General features: G+C 37.0%; 1 protein-coding gene across 1 annotated transcript in view; it reads left to right on the top strand.

Annotated features, from left to right (window-relative positions):
* Positions 1-26,269, top strand: part of LOC111155839 (transmembrane protein 131) — a 216,665-nt gene that overhangs the window by 88,533 nt on the left and 101,863 nt on the right. Inside the window, exon 4 of the mRNA XM_022516255.1 lies at positions 12,740-12,808. Within this exon, the coding sequence (XP_022371963.1) occupies positions 12,740-12,808 (69 nt within the window). The remainder of the gene's footprint in view (positions 1-12,739; positions 12,809-26,269) is intronic.

The following is a 26,269-nucleotide window of genomic DNA, read 5'->3' as shown; positions in this document are numbered from 1 at the left end:
GTGGGCAGCTGGTGAAAAGAACCGTCCCCTTTTCCTACATAGCTCTGTGTCCTGGAGAGCTCTGTGTCCTGGTGTGCTCAGCAGCTGAGTGACAGGCCTCATATGCCCTAGCTTCCTAGGTGTAGCCTAGTCTGGGTAGATTTGGCAGTCAGTGAACCTAGGGTTAAGTCTGACCAAAGATGTGCAAGACTGTACACTGAAATCTCCAAACATCAGCAAGAGTAAATAAAGAAAACCCAAATAAGGGGAGGGAGAATACTGTCTTCATGGATAAAAAGTCAATATTAAGGTGTCAGTTCGCTCCAAATTTATCTGTATATTTCAGTGCAATCCAAATCAAAATCCCCATAGGCTTTTTTTTGGTAGAGATTACCTACAGTTTAGCTAATTCTGAAATTCATATGGAAATGAAAGTAACTTAGAATAGTAATAATGTAATAGAAATAATTATTTTTATCAAAGATTATTGAATGTGTAGAGAACCAATAAATGGACCCATAACCAAGAAAAAAAAAGAAACATCTAGAAATTATGGAGATGATGGAAGTAGCACCAGGGAATTCAGTACATCCATTATATATGTTCATCTATTTAAAGGAAAACATGAATATAATGAAGGAAAAATGGACGTTGTAAAAAAACAAAGTGGAAACTCTGGAGCTGGAAAATACAGTTTCTGAAATGAAAATTTCACTGAGTGGGATTAATAAAAACGTAGACATTACAAAAGAAAAAGTGAAATTGGGGCACCTGGGTGGCTCAGTGGGTTAAAGCCTCTGCCTTCAGCTCAGGTCGAGATCTCAGGGTCTGGGCTCTCTGCTCAGTGGGGAGCCTGCTCCCCCCCCCCCCCCCCGCCTACCTCTCTGCCTACTTGTGATCTCTGTCTGTCAAATGGATAAATAAAAAAAAAATTTTTTTTTAAGTGAAATTGAAGACATAGTGATGGAAGTAACCCAAACTGTAGCACAGGAAGAAAAAAGAAGGACTGGAAAAGAATAAACAAACCCCTGGTGACCTATGGTATAATGGCAAGCAATTTAACACAGATGTAATTAAGTTCCAGGAATTGGAGGACAGAGCTTTTGGAGAACTTCACTAAACCCAGTGCACAAGTAACACAAAGAAAACCACACGAAATCACATAATATTCCAGTTCCTAAAAATCAGTGACAAAGTGCTATGGTGAGTGCTGTGAAGTGTGTAAACCTGGCAATTCACAGACCTGTACCCCTGGGGATAAAAATATATGTTTATAAAAAATAAAATTTAAAAAAAAAGGCATAAAAAATATTCAGAACCTTCAAACTTGTCATACGTTATGATTTTAAATTTATTCAGAAAACATAAAAAACAACTTCTGAGGCGCTTGGGTGGCTCAGTGGGTTAAAGCCTCTGCCTTCGGCTCAGGTCATAATCCCAGGGTCCTAGGAATGAGCCCCGCATTGGGCTCTCTGCTCAGTGAGGAGCCTGCTTCCTCTTCTCTCTCTCTCTCTGCCTGCCTCTTTGCCTACTTGTTATCTCTGTCTGTCAAATTAAAAAAAAATAAATCTTTAAAAAAAAAAATCAGTGACAAAAAGCAGCCAGGAAGAAATAAATTACATGTAGGGATACAAAAGCTGGGAATGACTACTGGCTCTTCATCAGAGACAGTGCAAACACAAAATCAGCAAATTGATTGAAATGTTAAGGCAGTTCCTTTAAATTCTGAAGGTAATAACCATTACAGATGAAAACAGCTCTAGACACAATGATGGAGATCACCAAAAAGGTGAAAATATGTGGAAAAATATAAAAGACATGTTTTCTCATTAAAATTTTTTTTGAGATAACTGACCTTTAAAACCTAAAATAATCACAGTGTTTTATGAAATTGATAACTTGTATACATTACATGTATGATGACAGCACAAAGGACAAGAGGAGGGAAAATTGAGTTGTGAAGTTCTTACATGTATGTAAAGTGGAATAATAATTTGGAGTTAGACTGTGAAAAGATGAAACAAATACTGGAAGATACATTAAAATCATTTAAAAAGAAAAAACCCGAAGAGATCTAACAGAGCAGTCATGGGTATAAAGTGAAATACTAAAAGAATACTTGATCTAAAGGAAGGCAGATAAAGAAGACAAAAGGAATAAAAAGCAGATGGAAAAAATAGAAAACAAATAGTAAGATGGTAGACCAAAATCAACTATATAAAAAATTAGAATAAATGTAAACAGTTTCAAAACCATTATCAGACTGTATTAAAAAAGAAAGATCTGGGGCGCCTGGGTGGCTCAGTCATTAAGCGTCTGCCTTCAGCTTGGGTCATGATCTCAGGGACCTGGGATCAATCCCCGCATTAGCCTGCTTCTTCCTCTCCCACTCCACCTGCTTGTATTCCCTCTGTTGCTGTCTTTCTCTCTTAGTCTGTCAAATAAATAAATAAAGTCTTTAAAAAAAGATCCAAGCATATGCTGTCTATAAGAAATATACTTTAGTTTTCAAATTATATTTACTTTTTTTTTACTTTTTGTAATAGTTTTAGTTCAGAGGAAAAAAATGCAAAAATAGTACAGAGAATTACCATATATCCTTGACCTAGAGTCCCTCATTTACCATTTTGCATTTACTTTATCATTAATTAACTCCCTCTCTACTTCTTCTGTCCCTCCTTTTTCTTCCCTACCTTCTCCTATCTGTCCTTCTCTACATACCTGTAATGTATATGTAATTATTTTTCTGAATTTTTTGAGAATCAATTATAGATATGTTGTTCCTTTACTCTTAAAACCTGAGTGTATATTTCTTATAAAGAGGGACATAATTTTATAAAAGCTGAGAATACATACCACAATCAGTAAACACAATCATTAACACAAATAGTATTATTTAATCTATAAACTTTATTGTTTTGTTTTTTTTTTTAAAGATTTTATTCATTTACTCGACAGAGAGAGATCACAAGTAGACGGAGAGGCAGGCAGAGAGAGAGAGAGAGAGGGAAGCAGGCTCCCTGCTGAGCAGAGAGCCCGATGCAGGACTCGATCCCAGGGACCTGAGATCATGACCTGAGCCGAAGGCAGCGGCTTAACCCACTGAGCCACCCAGGCGCCCTTAAACTTTATTGTTTTTTAAAGAGTTTATTTATATGACAGAGAGAGAAAAAGCACACAAGCAGGGGGAGCAGCAGAGGGAGAGAAAGAAGCAGGCTCTCTGCTGAGCAAGGATCCTGATGCAGGACTTGATCCCAGTACCCTTGGATCATGACCTGAGCCAAAGGCAGTTGCTCAACCGACTGAGCGACCCAGGCGGCCTTAGGGATAATTTTTATTTTAAGAAGAAAAGAAATTTTTGGTCCAAATCTCAGGCCAGTTCCAGTCATATTTAATTTTAATTTAGACTCACCTTTAATGTGGAATAGTTGATTTGTCTGTTTTATGACCTTGACATTTTTTTAAAAAAGTAGAGCCCATTTATTTTAAAAGTAGAGGCCAGCATCCTAGTTTGGGTTTTCTCATGGTTCATTTTAGATTATGCATTTCTGGCAGGAATATCACTTAAATATGTGTCCTGCTCAGTTCATCTGATTATTGGGAGGCACAACATGTCTGTTTGTACCATTTTCATTTGTAATACATAAATACCTTGCAAAGAAGTACTTTGAAACCATGTAAATATGCTGTTTGGCATCAAACTCTGACTAGTTACAGCATCCGCTGGTGCATCTTGCCTGGAAATTACTCCTCTGGTGATTTTTCTTTTTTAATTCTATCATTCTTTCAGTTTTTTTGTTTGTTGTTGACATTCTAATGCAAGGAAACCGTAAGGTAAAGGTCAGAGTTCACTTTTATTGGTATAGACTTCCAATTATTTCACCACCATTTGTTGCAAGGACGGTCTTTTTCCCATTGAATTATCTTAGCACTGTCATTATAAATCAATTGACCATATATGTTTGGGGGTATTATCTATGATTTTCACATGTCCCCATTTTTCGAACACTTCCTTACTTTCTGAAACATCAAGATGTTCCAGGCGTATTTCATAATTTTCCTCATCTAGCCCAGGAACATCCCACTTCTTCAGAGACTTGTGCTTCATTTTAGTGGAGGATGTTTACAAACTAAGATCTGTTATGTTGTGTGTAATCATTACTGCTGGGGTGTGATTGTCTCTAGACCTTGTTAGAGTTAGGAAGAAATGTTTCTGTATGTATGTATGCACAAACATATATCTGTTTATATCTGTCTTAATATCTATGTATATTAAAACGATGAGTTGTTACTGATAACTCCAGTTTTAATATACCACCACAGTGTTCTTTCTGCCCTTCCCCTTTTTGTTTCCATATATTCTCCAGCAATGAGAAATCTGGCTCCAGTTATCCACAGAATATAGACTTAATTACTCAACCCTAGAATACAAATGAATTTGTTTCAGATTGGTTAACTCATACCACCATGAAAACAAACCTACTAGTTGGAAGCACAGTGTTTAGAATTTATTATTATTTTGTTTAGTTTGAATGTATATGGTATTTGAGTAATATTTTACTCAAAATTTACATGTGTTGTGTTCTTCTTGTGTTCTTCACCATTCTGTCTTTCTCCACTGCCCCCCCACACATCAGCATTGTGGTAATGTTCATTCTGAAGAAAGTTTGGCTCTTTGGCTTCTGGTTTGTTTGCTTGTTCGTTTGTTTCTATTTGAGATTTTTTTTACCTCCATTTTAAAGACTCATTTTAAAATATGAAATAGTAGAATTCAAAAAGTCAAACTCTACAAAAGTGTCAAACACATGGATTTTTCTTTTATACCTCCCCTTTCTTCTGCAAAAGGAAGCGTAATATAGGCTTTTTTGTGTTTTGTTTGATCTACTTAAAAATAAGTCCTATAGAGACCCTTCTCAGTATTTTTATGGACTGCAACATACATATTATTTGGATGTAGATTGCATATGAGCAATTTGTTTCTAGTATTTTGCAGTTACAAACAGTGCTTCAAAGAATAGCCTTGCATATATGTATTTTCATATTTTTCAAAGTTATCTGCAGAGTAGATTCCTACATATAGGATTTCTGAGTCAAAAGATAAGTGCAAGGGCACCTGGGTGGCTAAGTGGATTAAAGCCTCTGCCTTCGGCTCAGGTCATGATCCCAGGGTCCTGGGATTGAGCCCTGCATTGGGCTCTCTGCTCAGCAGGGACCCTGCTTCCTCCTCTCTCTCTGTCTGCCTCTCTGCCTACTTGTGATCTCTGTCTGTCAAATAAATAAATAAAATCTTAAAAAAAAAAAAGATAAGTGCATATGTAATTTGTATTGTTGAAAGTACATGATTAGGGTAAATTCCTAGACATGGGATTGGTGAGTCAAAAGGTAAATGCATGTGTAGTTTTGTTAATGTTGCCAAATTCTCTTTCAAGAGCTGCACCAATTTGCATAACCCTCATCAATGAATTAAAGTCCCTATTTTCCTACAACTTTTCCTACTGAATATATTATCATACTTTTTAATTTTTGTCTCTCTGATAGGTCAGAAATTCTGTCATATAGTTTTAGTTTGTCTTTCTCTAGTTATTAGTGAGGTTGTTATCTTTCTACATATTTTATGCCATGCTTATATTTGTTTTTTGATGTTGTCTGTCTTCATTCTACATATTTTTCCATAGGACCTTTGATACTTATTTTTTCCATTTTGAACCGTTTCTCTTATTAGAGGTAGTAGTCCTGTGTTGCAAATATTTTCTCCCTGTTGTTCAGGGAGAATTTGATTTTGAAGAAATGCACTTTGAGTATAAAAATGCAAGTAAGTTAAAAGTAAAAAGATGGGGTGGGGAATAACATTATCAGACCAATTAGACTTTAGAGCAGGGAATATTATCAGAGATAAAGAGAGACATTTTATCATTATAAAAGAGAAAATTCGTCATGAGGATACAGTAGTCCTAAGTCTCTATAAGCCTAGTGTGAGAGCTCCCAAAGGCATGAAGAAAAAATAAACAGAAATTAAGGTAAATTCACAATTATCAATCCACAGTTATAGTTGGAGAGTTCAACACTCATCTGTCAATAACTGACAAACAGAAAATCAGTAAAGGTATAAAAGACTTGAACAACACTATCGATGAACTTACTCTTATAGATATTTTTCTTCACAGATATTTATTCAGCAATGCACTCAGCAGTCAGAATCATGTTCTTTGACATAGCAGAATTAAATTAGAAGTCATTAACAATTTGGGAAATTTTAAAAATTGAAATGAAAATATGTGAGAGAATTCAACATATATTCATGACTTAAAACATTCAGCAGACTAGGAATGGAAAAGAATTCCCTCGGTCTGATAAAGAGCATCTTTTGGAAGAAACAACAACAACAAAAAACCAGCATGATGCTTATGGTAAAAGATTGGATGCTTTCTTTCTATTGAGAGCAAGACAAGGATGTCTAGTTTCATCACTTCTACTCAGTATTGTACTGGATGTGCTGGTCAGTACATTAAGACAGAAAGTAGAAATAAGAGGCATCATTTGGGAAAGAAGAGAAGGAAGATGTTTGTCAACAAAATGATTGTATAGACAATCCTAAAGAATATACCCAAAGAGCTATGAGAATAAGTGAATTTAGTAAGATTGAAAAATATATAGTCAATATCAGAAACACTTTTTCTTTATTACAAGTGCAACCATAAAATGTTACAGAAAAATGCCATTTACAGTAGCCTCTAAAGATGTTACATACTTGAGGATAAATTTATGAAAAACACCTTGAAATCCATACACTGGAAGCTATAGTTGACCTTTGAACCAACAGGGTAAAGGGGCACCAACCCCCCATGCATTTGAAAATCCACATATAATTTCAACATTCTGAAAACTTAACTGATAGCCTAATGTAGACCGGAACATATGTGTTGTATGTTTTATGTATTATGTGCTGTATTCTTACAATAAAATAAGCTAGAAAAAAATATTATTCAGAAAACCTTAGGGAGGAGAAAGTACATTTAAAATAGTATCCTATAAAAAATCCACATGTAAGTAGACCCATGCAGTTCAAACCCACGTTGTCCAAGGATCAACTATATATCGTTTCTCTTAAAGTTATTCCATAAATCAGCATGCTTTTTTCACTTTTTCTCATTCTGTTTCCTTTTTGTTCCTCTTGTTGGGTAATTTCAAGTAACCTTTCAGTTCATTGATTCTTTCTTCTGATTGGACAGATCTGTTGTTGAAGCTCTTTATTGAATTCTTCAGTCAAGTCATTGTATATTCTTCATCCCTAGGGTTTCTATTTGGTGGTTGTTTTTCTATATTAAATATATAACTCATTTAATAGAAATCCTCTATTTGTTGAACTTTTCATTTCATTTATGCATTTTTTAAAAAAAATTTGGTTGTGTGTCTTTGCAGAGACAGTTCTTTAGTCAGCTTAACTTGGGGTTCTTGATGAATCAGCTGATAGTGCCCGTGGGCAAGTGGGTCTCTATTTGGGCAAGGATGCTAGTGGAGCTCTGATGTCAGCAGGGTTGCCACTGGCTGGGAACAGCTGGATAGGACTACTGACTTGCTTCCCTGTCCACGCATAGCTGGAACATGCCCTCCACAGTGCCTGCTCATGCTTCTTAGTTGGGCAGGACTGCGTGCTATACTCAGCAGTTAGGACTATGAATTTGCTTCCCTGCCTGGATGGGGCCATAAAACAGGCTCCATAACCATTATGATTTGATGGCTGGAGACCTGAATCTAGCAAAGCTACCCACCAAGCTCCCTGGCCAGATGGGGCCACCAGCTCAGCTCTGCAGGTGAGCTGAGCCACTGGCTGAGTTCTCTGCTAAGTGCCATTTTAAGCAGGACTGCAGGTTGAGTTTACAGCTTCCAGATGTTCCAGTTAGGCTTCCTGGTTGGGTGGAGCTGAAGTTTATATTCAACCCTAGGCAGGTCTTTTAATTTGCTTCCCAGCCTAGGTGAGGCTGCAGAACAGGCTCATGGCTGGTATGGTTCATTGGGTGGGGACCCAAATCATGTAGAATTGTCCACCAACATCACTGGCCAGGCGGGGCCTCTGGTTTGACTTTGCGGATGGGTATAGCCACTGGCTAAGATCTCCACTTGGGTGTTGTTTCAAGGAGGAGGGCAGTCTATCAAGTTCTGGTTGCTGTATATCCTGTCCTCCCCTGTATCCCAATATAATCTCCAGTAGTCAAGACCTACAGATTCACCCCGAAGTTTCTTCCTGTGATCCCCTTGTGACAAGACCCAAGTGGGCCTTCTGGGAAGCAACCCATTACACTGAGGGACCTGGATATCCACCTGGGTCTCTTTCCCTCTGGAGAAACTGTATGCCCAGGAGACCTTTTTACTGTGGCTCTATGCGTGCCTTGGAAGGGCAATGTGATCAGAGTGTAGCCATTCCTCTTACCTTTCTATTGCATAGTCCTTTTCAGTCTCTGTGGTCCAGGAGGGTTCTTCACCCTCACCCCTCTGTTCTGGAGTTTTACAACAGTGTCTTATCCATGGATAGTTGCTAATTGATCTTCTTGTGAAGGGGACTGAAGTTAGCAACAGCCTATCTCACCATCTCAATGAAATCACTCCCCAAAAGACACTATTTGTAATAGGAAAGAGAGGGAGAAGATATTCACAGGACATATATTTGATAAAGGACATATATCTAGAATCTGTAAAGGACTCATATAACTCAGTAAGACAAACATCCCAATATAAAAACTTTGAATATACACTTTACAAAAGAAGATACCTAGTTGGACTAAAAATAAATGAAATGATGTTCAACATTATTAGTCCTTAGAGAAATGCAAATTTAAGCTAAAATGTATAATCTATATAATTTCTCTTAAGTCATGGATTTTTTTAGCTGTCTCTAATAAAAATCATATTTTAAACTATTGATGACTTTAAAAGTTTTGTTAAGGTACTTGTGTCCCCTCTTATTTCTGCCTGCAGTGCTTATTGTGGATCAAGATGGCAAAAGAGTAGTTCCTGAAAGTGGGAGTGTACATGAAACACTGGTTTCTGGACTTCAGACTAGATGTAAGGAATCACATTATGGTGGTAGGGCCCTGGAATCTGCTTTTTCTACAAGCATTCTAGCTGATTAAGGTGTAGATAGACCACAACCCATTCTTTAAGAAATACTGGCTGAAGAGTACCTTTTGTTAGGATAGTAACTGCCTTTAGGGAAACATTTAAAATTTCCTAGTTTAAAAAAATTCCCAAAGTTCCAAGAAGCCTTTATTTGCTTCATTGGGGAGCTACCTGCTTAACTTTAACCTGACAGTCCACAAACCATCATAGACCATGGCCCACAATATTTCTTTTATCTTTCTAGCCATTTCCTAGCTTGAAGTCAGAAAACAGTCTTTTTGTACCTCCTTGTCCCCAAGTGGATAATAAGAATAAAAATATTTGAGACTTTCAAACAAATACAGTCACTGGAAAGGATAAAAATCATGCAATATACTATTAAAATATCTCAGATTCTGTTTCTTTGAAATTGGTAAAGTACACTTTTCACATTACTTCTGCCCCAGTTTATTATTCAACATTAAAGATTTGCAAACATTTGCTTTCTGTTAATAAAATGCTAAACAGTGCCATCCCTTTTTAAAGTAGGTATAGTGGCAAGCATCTCAGTCAGCTGTGGATACATGAAAACTATGTTATTGAATTTTTGTTGTTGTTGTTGTTGTTGTTTTAAATAAGATTATACCGGGGCTGCCTGGGTGGCTCAGTGGGTTGAGCCTCTGCCTTCAGCTCAGGTCATGATCTCAGGGTCCTGGGATCGAATCCCACATCAGGCTCTCTGCTGGGCAGGGAGCCTGCTTCCTCCCCTCTCTCTCTCTACTTGTGATCTCTCTCTCTGTCAAATAAATAAAATCTTTAAAAAAAGTAAGATTATACCTATGACAACTTGTGTTGTACCCACTCAAATATTAAACTGTTCCTTAGACATAAATTTGCTCTTGTTTCGAAAATACACATTTATTTATGAGGGAATCTTCTTTAATGCATTGGTCCCTCTATCATATTTTGTGAGAAATCTGTAAAGAAAAATTGTTGGACACAGCTTCTGTGGAGTATTTTTTGGTAGATCTTAGCCAACACGAGGCATAAAAAATAAAAACAAGGTCTAGGGATTTAAAAGGGAAAAGTGTGATTGTTACTTGCAGATGATTTGTCTACAGAGGTAACCCAAGGTGGTGATTGTTTTTGGCAGCACATATAGTGCTAGGAAAATCTAAGAGTATCTATAGACAAACTGTTAGAATTAACTTGCCAAAGTGACTTGGGCTATAAGATCAGCACACAAAAATCAGTAACTTTTTAATAGAAAGCAATACCCTTGTATATCCAGGTGCCTACTTGACATCTCATCTCAAATTCAAGACATCTCAAATTTAAATGTCTAAAACGATAAATACTCTTGAACATCTAACCCATCTATCCTTCCTATCGCTAACCTACTCTTCCCATGTCAATGACTCTCTCCAGTTTCTCAGGCCAAAATTTTAGAATTAAGTCATCCTTGATTTCTCTCCTTTCTCTCACATTCCAAAATCAATCCATCAGCATGACCTGTTTCCTTTAGCTTCCCAAATATATTCAGAAAAGAGCCACTTCTCCCCACTTTGTCTTGTAATCCTCCCTAGACCATTGCTGCTATCACCTCTTGTCTGGACTTCTGCAGACTTCCTGCTTCCACTTTGGTCTCCTTACAATCTGTTCTTGACACAGCATCCAGAATTAACCTTTTCAGATGTGTCAGATCTTGTTACTCCCTTGCAGAAAACACTATAGAGGCTCTTTGTCACGATTAGAATAAAATCCTGATTCCTGCGTGGAGACTTGGCCTCTGTGCTTCTCTGATCTCAGCCCCTTCCTTACCCTTCCCTCCGGTCGCTCTGGCCACCTCAGCCCTCTTGTTCCACAGCATGCCAAGTAGATCTCCTTTCTTCCCCCAGATTTCCGCCATTCAGGTCTCGGCTCCAACGTCCCTCCTCAGAAAGACCTTCTCTGTTCTTACTGTGCTTGGTTTGTTTTTATTTGTCCCATATTACCTATTATGTTCTACTTTTGTCTCCCCTACTGGGATGTTAGTGCAATGAGAACAGGCTCTTTGCTTTGTTTCCATAGCCCCAGCCACTAGACAGCCCCCCTCACGTTTATTGATTTGTGTTGAATCAACACAATGTATATGGCTTGTTTTTTTCTTACCTTTCCTGGTTACTTTAGACATTTCCATGTGCAGCTTGGGGAATAGATGCTCATTTCTGTGAAACAAACAAACCAAAATACAGTATCTTAATCTTCTTTGTATCTCTAGCATCTAATAGAGTCAGTGTTTATATATATATGAATTAATGACTTACACGCATTCACTTCGTGCATTATACTTTTCCTCCTTGATTGGATTAAGATTTTATTGTTTGAGTTTCATACTCTTGAAACGAATGAGCTGATGGGCATCTCTTATTTTAAAGATGCCAGAAAGTGTCCTTGTTAGGTCATGCCTAAGAAGAGCAGAAATCAAGAGGGAATAGATTTTGTTCCTCTTGCTGCACGTGGCTCCTATCTTGGGGGGAACTGTGCCGCCTTTGTCCTAGTGTCTTTAGACTTGTGCTTTATTTAGTAAAGTAGTCTTACATTTGCTGTTTTCCTCCTTTCTTGTGTTTTTCATTTTTTTTTTTGCTCAGCATATGTAGAGGGATTTCAAGCCAAAAACACCTTAAGATTTCATTACTTTTAGTGCTTCGATTCTACTACTCAGACTGTTTAATCTTTAAATAGTCTAAATTATTTAAAGAACTGAGTTAAAGCTAAATTTCCTACATATTCTGAATGTCCTTGTCTATTTCTAATATATGTCCTGTATTTCCTGAATAAAAATTACGATATCATTCGAAGCTTGTGTTCTTCTGAATTGTGTTGATGGAAATAAAGTTTTGCAGAATGGTTTTGCTCTAACATCATTTCTTAAAATACAACAGAAAGATAAACGTCTACTATTTAGAAACTTCAGTGGCTTACTGAATTTCTGACTCTCTCAATACTTAAGCAGATGACTTGAGGTATGTGGACATCCCCCAAACCCCCATGTCATTTCTGTATCACATCATTGTTAGGTCATGGTGATGACTAGGAGGCTTGCTGTTCAGAAACTGGTTTTAGTGAGAAGTTCTAGCATCAAGTGGGATGGTGAGAAGTGATACTTAAATAGATCAGTATGTTCTAAACTCTCAGATGAAAAAGATATTTCAGTTCTTAAAAGTTTCTATCCCCAAATTCATTTTTATTTCCTTTGCCACTGTAGTTAAAATGTCATTGTAGTTTTAGTCTGTATACTGTATTGTCTGCCAAGTATGTGTAGTTGTGTTGACTGTTTATTGTTCATGGTGCATGTATCAAAAAAATATGAGTGAACATATTAAGATATATACTGTTATCAAGTATTTCAACCACATAAATTTCAACATAGAGTCTACCTGAGCATTTTCTGTTTTCATGTGCCTTTGAATAGGAAAAATACTCTCCTTTTTTTTTTCATTTTTAAAAATACATATTTATTGATTTCCTTTACTAAGAAAAGTAATGCACATTCCCAACAGAACATTAGACTACACTTTCCTTAAAGATAGTTTGTTGTGACAAAACTCAAGTGTCTGACTTCAGTTTTGGGATATACATATTTTTTAAAGAATTGTTTCTTACGCTCTTTTCTTTTTACTTACAGTATATCTCTGTACCGAGGTAATTGCAGACCTATACGATTTGAGCCGCCAATGCTGGATTTCCATGAACAGTAAGTTGAAAATTTTCAGACCATAGGTTCCCATTAAACTGTTACGTGTATTTTATGCATGCATTTGTCTTGGTTTTTATCTGTATCATCTCTCTGAGAAAGTTACATTTTTAAGTACAAGAAAGCAGTGTTGTTGAATGTGGTTTGAAAATGGGAAGCCAGTATCTGTTACGCATCTATCATATAATATTATCTCTTAGAGTTTAAAAGATACCCACCTAATAAATTCCCTGGTTCAAAGGATCTTATCTTCAGAAGCAGCATAATACTTTTAGGTTACTTTTGTGATTAGTAATTCATTTCCAGTTCTACTATTAAAGATTTTCCATGTGGATATAGAAAGATGTATTATTTATTTATTTGCATGTGCTTTTAAAGTACAGACTCTTCTACATCACCAATAAATATCATCATCACTAACCCAAAAGAGCAGACAAAAGAAAATCCCACAGAAAGACATGGTTCAACCACAGAATTGCTTCCTCAAACCATATTTCTGGCTTCCCTTCTACCTCTGAGTCTCAGGTTTTGCACGTCTCAGATACACTAAGAAAAGACAGGTCTTCACTGTATTTGGTTCTAATCTAATTCAGCAAGTAGATAAAGAGAACTTCTTAGTGATATAACTGCTAGAGCCATGCCACTCTGGTAAACTAGCAGGAAAAAAAAAATTAAAAGGGAAGTGGTGGAGAAACTGTATCTAGATCTCTTTGATTCAGTAAGTGAAAATTAAAATTTCTTTAATGTTGTCAAAGTTGTAATTAACCATTTTTTACTAGTAAACACATTAAGTTCAAATAAATTATTTATAATCTCAAAACCTGGAATAGTAAAATACACTAATTGTATTTGTACAGGACCATGGTGGAGTAGCTAGCATAAAAAAGCAAGATATCTGATAGCAACTCCTATCTTTTAAGACTATATTCCTACAGAGATCATGGATTTTAGGGGTAGAGGTGTAGAGAGAAGTTTGTGTAGTTCTTTGTGCACTTCTAGATGGAATCAGTATTTTAGAATAGTCATTGTGTAAGTAAAATTAACTTCTGGGTGTTAGATTTAAAAACCATAATATTTATATGGGAAACATATCACTATCATTTCTGTCTTACAAAAACGGCTTAAGTGTACAATGTTAAGATTGCAAGGAACATCACAATAATGTGTCGCCCACAGTCTCCTTCTGTCAAATGCAAGATATTTAATGAAACATGGCACATATTTTGATCTCCATAAAAGAGTTATTATTTTCTAACTACTAGTGAGTTTTCTGTGTACAGTAAAATTCTTTTGGAATATGTTCGCTCACTCTAGAGTGGCCCAGAACAGAGACTAATGAACTCCATTCTAAGACAAGGGCATGAGCTATATTTCTGGTGCCATGTGAGGGTAAGGAGAGGAGGTCAACATACAACACCAAAATTATTAGTCTCAAACAGAGTATTCTTACTTGGAAAGCTTAGCAGTAACCACTCTAGAGAGATCTTGTCAAAAGTTATACCCAGCTGTTTTTTACTTTATAATTTGTTTTTTGAGAGAGTTTTACAGATTTTATATATCACTTGATATAAAGATATTTTCAGCTATGCAAAATGCCTGAGTAGAAATTGGGAATTTCTGTTCCAAATTTCTGGACTCTTTAAATAATACCCTACCCCGGAAATAGGAGAAATTGAGGTAAGGTCATGCAAGATGCTGGACTGGTGGTTTTAACCTTTTTTGATCATGGATCTCTTGAGGACTAGATGAAAGCTGTGAACCTCTTCCTTCACCTCTCCAAATGCACACAAAGGCACACAGCTTTGCACCTACAGACAGTGTTGTGCATACAGGTTAAGGGGTTTTCTGGACATCCCTCTCAAAGTCCATACTGGATTCTTCAGAGGTAGTGAAGAATTCCTGTTCTAGGCCACAGGTTATTAAGTCATCACTACAGAACTTACTGGGATTTTGCTTGTTATACTAGCAGTGCATGTCCACTGTAGTAAACTTAGAAATTACTAATCAGGAGAAAGAAGAAAGTAAGAAATTACTAGCAGTCCTACCATACAGAAACATTAACATTGAGCTTTTATCCTTCAGGTCCTTCTTCTGTGCATCGTTATTTATTTATTGAGTCACAAAAAAACACAGTGGTATTTTCTGAACATAAACTGTTGTATAACCTGCTTTCTAAACATAACACATTTTGCATTTTTTCATTCTATTGAATTATCTGTTACTTTCTTTTATGTTATTAGAAAACATCAAATTGTATGGATCTGTTTATTGTTTTGTGTTGCTTTAAATGTTTTATTCTTATAATCGGTGCTGAAATTAATGATTTAAGCACAGCATGACTTTTCTCAGGAGAGAGTCCTAAGCATGGAGTTGTGGGATGAACTGATACACAGAATTTAAAGGTTTTTAGTTAATATTTAAGCTAGAGAATTTGGTGTCATGAACAAAGAGAACTGATAGGAATACATGAATTAATGTATGACTAGAGAGGAAATAAATGGGATTTTCTTAAGAGACTGGAACTGAAATCTCATGAGAGAAACTGTGAAAGTTTATTGAAGGTGTGCAAATGGACACGTGAACTCCAGTGCAAGCTGGGCTGGGTAATACAGTGAAGAAAATTATTTGAAGCATAGCATGGGCTCTTATTTACAGCACAAGAAGGGAAGATCGTGAGCAAGTGCTGAAGCTTGATGTCCACAGGCAGGCTCTCAGGGAAGATCCTGAGGAAGCAGAGCAGTTGCAGATCCATCTGTTGTTTCAAGTCTCCTAGCTCAGGCAAGGTCTAAGTTCTTTTTGAAAGGGCTTCCAACTAGCTAAGACAAGCTACCTAATCTCTCTTTTAATTAATTTAAAGTCAGCTGATTACACCTGCAGAATCCCTTCCCAGCAGCACCAACATTAGTGACTGAGTGAATAACTGGGAGAAGTTACTGTATGCTACAGAATGGTAGCTGCCTCCCTTCCATGTTCCAGCTCTCAGGAGAGGGCATCACACATAACCCACCCTAAGCAGAAATGTATGAGGGAATTCTGGGAACTTTAGTTCAGCCCACTCAAGTTGATAGACCACAGAGCTGCCACATGGATGTAAACAGGGAGGTCCCTAAATTTAGAACTTCAACCCTGGAAGATCACAGGCAATGTGATTGGAAGGATTTGCCTAGCCATTTTCGAGCTAAGTTTCTTTTTATTAAAGTTGAAAGTATAAATTCTAGTTCAAAGAAAGAGAGGTTGTGCAAAAGGTGAATTATTGGTAGGTTAGGAAGTAACGGATTGCCAAAGGAAATCACTTCATGAAAGTAAGTGGTCTTTTAAGCTCTAGCCATGTTGTACATACTTTGAGTCTGCTCTAAAAAGAATTGTATGGATGCTTTCATATAATCAAAACAAACAAAGAAGAAAGAATAGGTAATGAATGTACTCTTAACGTAAACTCAATAATTAAGATTTTTGCCATATTCATATTTTTGTCAATTTTAAATCATTTGAAAGCAGACACAATAACATTTTATTCCTATACTCTTCAGCACACATTTCCGTATGTAAGGACATTCTACATAATTACACTACTGCTATTCATATTGTAAGAAAATTAACAGTAATTACAGAGTGCCTTTATTCCCTCTGTTTTCGTCAGTACTTCAGTTATTTGGTTCTAAGTGATGGAAATCTGACTGAAACTAGATGAGGCAAAAATGAACCTATCTTGGGAGGGATACTGACTCAGTACTGATGACATCACATGTGAAGAGGGTGCAGGAAGGTTTATTCTACTCACAGAATAAAGCATTCTAGGGAGAGCTGGGTGGGCTCCCAAGCAAGTCTGAAAAATGACCTGAGAGAGCAGAGAGAGGAGACCGGCTTGACTTTTATTGTGGTTGGAGGTGAGGCTGGGGCAGACTTGGAAAGTTTGAACTCATGGCATCTAAGAGCAAGAGTACAGGCTCTTTTCGGCTTGCCCAGTTGTGTCATATAAAGTGAGGGGACGTTATGGGGCTTAAAAACTGTCAGTAATCAAACATCAAAAATGGAATCAGTCTTCATTACTCATGACATATACTAACTGCTGTCTGCATGCTGGTTATTGCTCTAATTGTCTGTTTAGGTGTCTGCTTCCCTTCTAGACCAGGCTGTGAAGAGAATTTATTTATCTTTGTCTCTCTGGCACGTATTTGACACTTAACGCTTATATACAGTACGTTATCTTTAAGTCCAGTAAGATTGCCTATTGATTTCTTCATCTCAATTAAATTAAATTTACATTATCAAGTGTTTTTTGCCAGACTACATTGAACATTTGCTTTACTTTTCTACTTGATCTGGCAGTGCACTGTCTTAATGCCCATGCTATAAAGTTTCATTGACTTGATATGTATAGCAGTAATTTTAGGACTTGAGAAGAATATCCTTAACACTTCATAATATTTTTTCCAAAAATTCTCAGTAGACTTATCATTGCTTACTACCTTGACTCATGCACTGAAGTTTTGCCTTGTGTTTTTTTTTTTTAACTATTTCCACACTGCTTGTGGTCTTTTTGCTAAACCAGAAGTCACTCATAATTTTAAAACATCCTTTGCAGTATCTGGAAAAACTTTAAATTGGATAGAATTTACCATTCTAAGTTGCATCTTATGGTCACCCAGGGCTTCCAGGAGAGCTCCAGGCCCTTTAGTGAGGATGCAGCTCTAGGACGTACCCTGGCCCCCTTCCGGACCCCTCTGTACTGACTCCTCTCACTACTGTGAGCATCGCTACTGCCCTCTAGAGCTTCTTCCACAGTAAATCAAGTTAACTTTCTTTAAAAATAGGCTTTCTTTGTTTTCATCCATTACATTTAAATTTATTCTTTAATTCTACTACGTTCCCGCTCTCCCTTCCCTGTTCTCTCTCTAACGATTAGTTAGTACAATCTGGGCATGACCACCTCCCCCCATCCCTTTGCACCCCTCTTAGTTATTTATGCCAATGCTGTTAAATATTTTTCTGTTTCCAAAACAACTCCTTTTTTCAGACATTTATTGCAGACTATGAAAGATGCTTTGGGTGGAAACTTGGTTTACTGAGTTCTTTGGTTTATGTAATAAGTGCAGGAAATCTTGATTTCAAATCTAAAGCTTAAAATGGAGACCTAATTAATGGCTTAAAAAATGGAAGTTATTGAATAGTCTATTGCTAAAAACAGAGGTCTTTATTTTCAAGTTAAATTCAGTTCTTGAAAGGTGTTTCTTCTAATCATTTTTTCATATTCAGATAAAATCAAGTAGGTTCTCTTTTCTGAAGGCACGTTTGGTTCCTTTTCACTTTTTCAGTTTCTAACTGTTCTACCCCCCAATCTCAAGGCCGTCCCTTCCAATCTCAAGGCCATCCCCTCAACCCTCAATCTCAAATGTGTATAAGAAGATGCTCAAATTTTGTGGTAATTGAGTGGTACAAAGTACTGCATATTGATTCGGTCCAGTTTCCTGCCAAAAGTTGTGTTTAGTAGAGTGCTGTGTCACTGCCGTTCATAAGGTTTGTCTGAGGGTAGCTGCTCAGCCATTTCTGCAGCTGTTTCCTGGCATTGCTTTGTCTTTCTGTGGCTTAGGAAACTCGCCACTGACCACAAAATTGCAGCTTACTTTCCATGCTCGTCTCTAGTTCATAGCTGCTGCTTGCTAATTCTTTTGCACCTCAGACTCTTCTGGAATATGGACAGTCAGTAGCTGTGCACAAACAGTACAGAGAACAGCCATATCTTTGATTCTGCTTGTTTTATCTATAAATAATTCACTCTCCCCTTTGGCCCTCCTTCTGTCTTTGGAGGAGCTGACAGTGGAAACAAGCAGAACCACTGCTGCAGGCCATTTGAAAAATCTGTGTTTTATTTTTAAATCTTACCTGTCTAGCCCTGCAGTCACACGTGCTGCTTATGGCAAGCAGAATTCTAAGATGGTCCTCCAAATTCCTGGTCCAAGATGCACACACACCTCCCAATCAAACACGAATCTAGATGTTGCCATAAAGGATATTGGAAATGTAATTAGGGTCCCAAATCAGTTGACCATTAAGTTAGGGAGATAATCTGGGGCCCTGAGCTGATGTCATGAGCCCTCAACATTTGTCTGTAGCAGTCATAGACGGAAATGCAGTGATTTCAAGCATGAGAGGTGTTTGATGCAAGGGAGTTTCTTGTGCTGCTTTTGGAATTGAAGAGGGCCGTATGGCAAGAGGCTGAGAGCAACCTCAGTATCACCAATAACCTGCATGAGCCTGGAAGAGGACTTTGAGCTTGAGTGAGTGAGACCTTGAGCACATCACCCAGGCATGCTGGGCCTGGACTTTGGACTTACAGACTTGTAAGATAATAAATGGTTATTGCTTTAAGCCTCTAAGTTTGTGGTAATTTGTTATGTTGCAGAAAATTAATGCACTGCTTATTTATTTACAAGTAAGCAGGCATTAGTACTTGGCCAAAGTTTTCATGGTTTAGTGTGACTTTTCTTTCAAGCCTCCCACTTTATCATGGATCCTGTTCACATCCCCAAGGGAACTGAGGAGAGGGAGGGCCAGGGGAAGCTGTTTATATGAGGTCTGTTCAAGGAGGCCTCCCTCTGCTTCCTGTGGTGTGGACTGCCCAGAGCTATAGGAAGCCTGCTCTGTCTGAGCCCACATAGCTAGAGTAGCCTCCTGATACCCTTCCTGAGATCTTTCTTCTGTTCCTCTTACTCCAAACCTCTTTGAACAACATAAGTAGATGACCCTTCTCCTCTGAGCAAAAGTTCATTTCTGTAGTGTGTGACCAGGGCCTTTCCTCTTTGATCCCTGGAAAAAAGGGCAAGGCCAGCCTTAGCAGCACTGCACACCAAGCATTCTGATCCGCTCCCTGCTTCCAGGCTCCAGGTACCTCCAGGCTACTTACTTACCCCGTGGTCATCTCCTGCAGCAGGCCATCTCCAGTCCTGTCTTCTTGAAGGATCCCCCAGACTACCTGTGCATCTTATACTGTGTCTTCTTTATCTTAACTGAGATTGATTATTACTAAGGTCACAGGAGGGAAAACATTATGTAAGTCAAATTTGTAGGGAGGTGAATGACTGTTGCCAGTTAGCTTACAGAACACTTGAATTGTGAAAGAGCGTATTTATTGAAGAAAGCATGTTAGTGGTAAACTTTTAGGATGTAAAGCCATTTTTATTTCTGTGTACTATTGTTCTATGTCTATATAAAGCTTGAGGAAAAAGAATTTTATCTTCCATGCTATCTTTATACAGCTTCTTCCTGCAGCATCATGCCCCAAATTTGAGGCCCCAGCAGGATCTACATTTAACTTCCCTACTTTCATGGTCCTGTGACCTCCAGCCTGGGATTGATGAGCCTGTTAGTTAAGGGGTCTAGCTTCTTTTACCAGAGGCAAGAGGGATTCCACTAAGTTTATGAGGAGAGCTTATGAGGGCACTAAGCTTCCTACTTCCTAATTCTAAATGTGTTGTTATAAGTCTCTCTCTGGATACCCCTCTGTCCTTGCCTCAGGATGAAGTCCTTGTTCCACCTTTGGGTTTTTTTCCTCGTGGTTGGACAGTTAAGCCACAGAAAGATTTTGGACCTCATGGTGGCTGGGCTGTAAGCCATAGGATGATTTTGGACCAGGTTTTTGGTTCCACATCCTTCTGGCTTGTGGCAAGAGGTGGTTAGCATCTGCACTGATGAACTCTCTGAATGGGAATAAGACTTGGTGTTTAGCCCTTAGAGGTACCAGAAAACATTAACCACAACAAAACTTCATGTCATCATTATAAAGAAATTGTCAATTGATGTGTAAAATAAACCACATCAAAGACCATTATCAAAACCATTAAAATGTGTTGAATGTTCCAAAGACAGTGAATAATTCTTTTTTACGTAACTGGTGAACCTTACACAGGTGAACCTGACTTTTCTGTGTGATACGGGAGAAGAGACTGTTACTCTGTTCTAGAACTGACAAAATGTTTAAAATTGTCCAAGATCAAACTGTAGATAAAGCTGCAGAAGAACTGAGTAAAGTAATGGTAAATTAGATTTTGATGACGATTTAGATAATACAGAATATGAAAATCAGGTGAGATAATGTGACTATATTAAGTCAGTTTAAATACATGAAATCTGACGAACTTCTGACTTTAAGCATTAAAAAAAAAAAAAAAAAAAAAAAACTATGAAGTCCTAATGAGGAAGTTAGACAAAAACCTATAAGGAAACAGACTGAAATTTCTACTTGGACAATAAAATGACCTTTAAGTTTATTTTTTGTAATGTTTAATTATATTACTTCCCACCCTGAGTTCTGTAATACTCTATTTCATGTGGCATTTATTAAAGTACTTTAAGTACTTTTAAAAATGAATTCTTGAGGGATTATATTTAATATATGAGACTCACTCTCACTAAATAAGATTGAGCATTATACAGTTATATAAGAATCAGCTCTAATGCATGGGTTTGGATTTATGGCCGGCTCATGCCACTGGGCCTTTCACAGTGCCCCATGCCAGAGCAAACTGTGGCCCCAAACCATTGCCTGGCCTCTGTGCCATAGCCTGCAGGCACTAAAGCAGGCCGCACAGTGAAAAGGAAAAAAAAAAAGTATCAACCATAAAAATAAGCCAGCATCATTATAAAGCTGGCTCATATATAGGGCGTCAGTGAATACCTTTTGATTCATTGACCTCAAGTAAACAATTCGCATAGCAAAACCATCTTGACTGAAGAGGTCACTCTAAACAAACAAAAAAACCTCTAAAAGCTTTATTCTAGTTTTATATGATGATGCTTAACAATTGTAGAGTAGTGTTACTTTCCAGAGTATTCTTATTACTTTACCATAACGCTGTCTTTACCTTTTTTCATGAAATACACAGAAAAATGCATGATATATATGTGTATATATATACATATATATGTAGTTTTACACCTGCCACCCATATAGGTATTATTATATATTCTTAGTTTATGTAATTATTTTTAGTATATATATTTTAATATATTTTTAATATATATATATATTTAGTATACAAATATTATGATATAACTCATTTTTGTCTTTATTGAGATATAGTTGACATGTGACATTGTATAAGTTTAAGATATACAACATGTTGATTTGATATATTTATATATTGCAAAATGATTACCACTGTAGAGTTAGCTACCACCTTCATCACATCACGTACTTACCACTTCTCTTTTGTGATGAGAACATTGGAGGTTTTAGCAACTTTCAACTATACAATACAGTATTAACAACTATAATTGCTATGCTGGACATTAAATCCCTAGAACTTACTCATCTTCTAACTAAGAGTTTGTACTCTTTGACCAATATCTCCCTCTTAATGCACTCCTCGGCCCCTGGTAACTGCTATTTTAAGTCTCTGTTTCTCTGAGTTCAGCTTTTATACATATAAGTGATGCACAGTGTTTGTCTTTCTCTGTCTGACTTCATTTAGCATCATGCCCTCAAGAACCGCCATGCTGTTGCAAGTGGCAAGATGTCCTTTCTCATAGCCAAATAATATTTCGTTTTATATATATACATATATATATACATATGTATATATATAACGAAATATACATGTATATATATAATGAAATATTATTTCGTATATATATATACCATATCTTTATGTGTTCAGATCTATATATATATGCATATATATAAATGCATACGTGTAGAGGCACCTGCATAAGTCAGTTGGTTAAGCATCTGACTCATGAGATCAAGCCCCCAAGTCGGGCTCCACCCTGGGCATGGAGCCTGCTTAAGATTCTCTCTCTCTCTCTCCCCCTCTCCCTCTGTCTCCCACTCCACTTACACACTCTCTCTCTAAAAAAAGTTTTAATTAAAAAATAAATGCATATATGTAAATCATGCCTGATACTGATAATTCTAATTCATATTTTCCCAACACAGATCCAAAGTCATAGAGTTCTTCCTCATTTTTCCCCATTTTGTACCTGCATTTCACTGCACACCCCCAAATAATTGGTAGAATATTACCTTTAAATATTTGGTAAAGTTTGCCAGTAGAATGTACTCCTGGACTGGAATTTTGTTTGTGGTAAGGTTTTAAATTGTGAATTTAATTTCTTTAATAGTTTTTTGTTTCATTTTAAGTGTAGAGCCTAATATGGGGCTTCAGCTTAGAACCCTGAGATCAAGACCTGAGCTGAGATCAAGAGTTGGACACTTGGGGTGCCTGGGCGGCTCAGCCGTTAAGCAGCTGCCTTCGGCTCAGGTCATGATCCCAGGGTCCTGGGATCGAGCCCCGCGTCAGGCTCCCTGCTCAGTGGGAAGCCTGCTTCTCCCTCTCCCACTCCCCCTGCTTGTGTTCCCTTTCTCGCTGTGTCTCTCTCTGTCAAATAAATAAATAAAATCTTTAAAAATAAAATAAAACCTAGATTTAAAAAAAAAAAAAAGAGTTGGACACTTAACTGACTGAGCCACCCACGTGCCCCTTTAATAGTTTTATTTTTGTAATGCTTACATATAATTTTTTTAATTTACCAGTTTTGGTAAGCTGTGTTTTTCCAGGAGTTTGGCAATTTCAGGATAATTTTCAAACTTACTAACATAAAATTGCTAATATCATTCTGTGATTGTTTTAATGTCTGCAGCATCTGTAGCTGTAACTCCTGTCATTGCTGATATTGATATTTTGTGCCATCTCTTTTTTCTTTCTCAGTTTTGTCAGGTAGTTATCAACTTACTAGTTTTTTACTCCCAAGACGTGTGAACTAAGGATTTCGTAGATCATCTCTATTTTACATGTTTTACTCCATTGATTTCCACTCTTATTTTAACATTTCTTTCTTTGGACTTTCTTTAAATTTAATTTGCTTTTCTTTATCTAATGACATCGATGCTTAACTCATTAATTTTTAGGTTTTTTTTTTCTTTTCAAATATGTAGATTTAGTTCATGAACTTTTCTGTAAACACAGAATAAACAGTATTATGCAAGCTTTAATGAGTTCAGTTTTTAATTTTCATTCAGTTCCAGATAGTTCTTAATTTTTATTCAGATTTTGTCTTTGATCCATGGGTTATTTACACATTCATTGATCTATTTACATATTTGTAAGGAATCGAGTTACCCCATTTTGTTATTCATTTCTAGTTTAATTGATCCAGGACTAGAAAGTTATGAATATAAAAGTTATAAACAAAGACGAGGGGCGCCTGGGTGGCTCAGTGGGTTAAAGCCTCTGCCTTCGGCTCAGGTCATGATCCCAGGGTCCTGGGATCAAGCCCCACATCGGGCTCTCTGCTCAGCGGGGAGCCTGCTTTCCTCTCTCTCTCTCTCTCTGCCTGCCTCTCTGCCTGCTTGTGATCTCTGTCTGTCAAATAAATAAAATCTTTAAAAAAATAATAATAATAAATAAAAAATAAGACGAGATAGAATAGAAAATAACTAGCAAGATGGTACTTTTTTTTTAATTTTTTTTTCAGCATAATAGTATTCCTTGTTAGCAAAATGGTACTTTAACTATATCAATATTTACATTAAATATAAATAGTCTAAACACACCAATTAAGAGACCAAGATTTTCAGATTAAAAAAGCAAGACTCAGCTAACAGAAACCCAAAGGATAAGAAGCAAAATTGACAGAACTGAAGGGGAAAATAGACAATTCCGTATTAATAGACACTTTAGTACTCCACTTACAATGATGGATAGACTATCTAAGTCAAGAGATAACAAAAGAAATAGAAGTGCTGAAAACAGTACAGAGCTCCTAGGCCTAGTAGACATCTGTAGAATATTCCACTCAACAACAAAGTACTTACATTACTCACACACACATAGAGTGTTTTCCAGGATATAAACCATATGCTAGACCATAATGCAAGCCCCAGTAACTTTTGAAGTCATACAAAGTATGTTTTCTGGTAACTTCATTCTCTAATTAAATAAACTGGAAAGCAATATAGAAAAAGAATCTTGAGATATTAAGCAGCATACTTAATAACAGGTGAATCAAAGAAGAAAATCAATGGAGAAACTAGAAAATGCTTTCAGATGAATGAAATGAAAATATAACATACCAAAACTTATGGAATGCAGCAAAAACATTGCCCAGGAAGAAACTTATAGCTGTAAATGTCTTAATCAGCAAAGAAAACCTCAAATCAGAAACCTAATCTTGCACCTTAAGAAACTAGAAAAAGAAAAGCAAGTTTTAAAAAAAAATTACAAAGAAGGAAATAAGACTAGAGTAGGGATGCCTGGGTGGCTCAGTTGTTAAGCATCTGCACCTGCCTTTGGCTTGGGTCATGATCCTGGGGTCCTAGGATCAAGCTCCGCAACAGGCTCCCTGCTCAACGGGAAGCCTGATTTTCCCTTTCCCACTCCCCCTGCTTATATTCCCTCTCTCTCTGTCAAGTAAATAAATAAAATCTTTTTTTTCTTAAGTGAAGACTTGAGTAGAAATAAATAAGAGATAAAAATAATAGAGAAAATTAACAGAAATTGGTTCTTTGAAAAGAGCAACAAAATCAACAAACCCTTAGCTAGACTGACCAAGCAATAAAGAGAAAAGACTCTCAAATTACTAAAATCAGAAATGAAAGAGTGACATTACCATCAACCTTATAGAATTTTAAAAAAGGTTTATAAGGGAATACCACGAACAGCTATATGCTAACAAATTCATTAGCTTAGTTGAAATGGACAAATTCGTAAAAAGACAGAAATTACCGAAACTGACCTAAGAAGAAATAGAAAATCTGAATAGACTTACAAGTCCCGAGTTTGAATTAATAATCAAAAAACTTCCCAGAATGAAAGTTCTGATGCACAGAAAGCCTTATTGATTAATTCTACCAAGAAATCAAAGAAGAATTAATAGTAATCCATTACAAACTCCTCCAAACAATAAGAGGGAACATTTCCCAACTCAGTATGTTAGGCCTGCAATACCATTATACCAAAACCTCACAAAAACATTACAAGAAAACTACAAACCAATACCCCTTTTGTTAAAATTCCTCCACAAAATAATAATAACCAAAATCAACAACACATAAAAATGATTATATATCAAGGTGCCTGGGTGGCTCAGTTGGTCAAGCAACCGACTCTTGATCTCAGCTTAGATCTTAATCTCCGGATCATGAATTCAAGCCCCACATCTGAAATTCAATTAATACACCATGTTAATAGAATAAAGGCAAGAAGTCAGAATGGCTAAGCTTACCAAGTCAGGAAATGACAGATGCTGGTGAGGATGCGGAGAAAGGAGAACCCTCCTACACTATTGGTGGGAATGCAATCTGGTGTAACCGCTCTGGAAAACAGCATGGAGGTTCCTCAAAAAGTTGAAAATAGAGCTACCCTATGACCCAGCAATTGCTTTACTGGGTATTTACCCTAAAGATACAAACATAGTGATCCGAAGGGGCACGTGCACCCGAATGTTTATAGCAGCAATGTCCAC

The sequence above is a fragment of the Enhydra lutris genome, unplaced genomic scaffold, assembly GCF_002288905.1.
Source record: "Enhydra lutris kenyoni isolate GAN:26980312 unplaced genomic scaffold, ASM228890v2 scaffoldscaffold44, whole genome shotgun sequence".
Lineage (NCBI taxonomy): Eukaryota > Metazoa > Chordata > Mammalia > Carnivora > Mustelidae > Enhydra > Enhydra lutris.
Note: the sequence above shows the minus strand (reverse complement) of the source record. Positions and strands in the feature narration are given on the sequence as shown.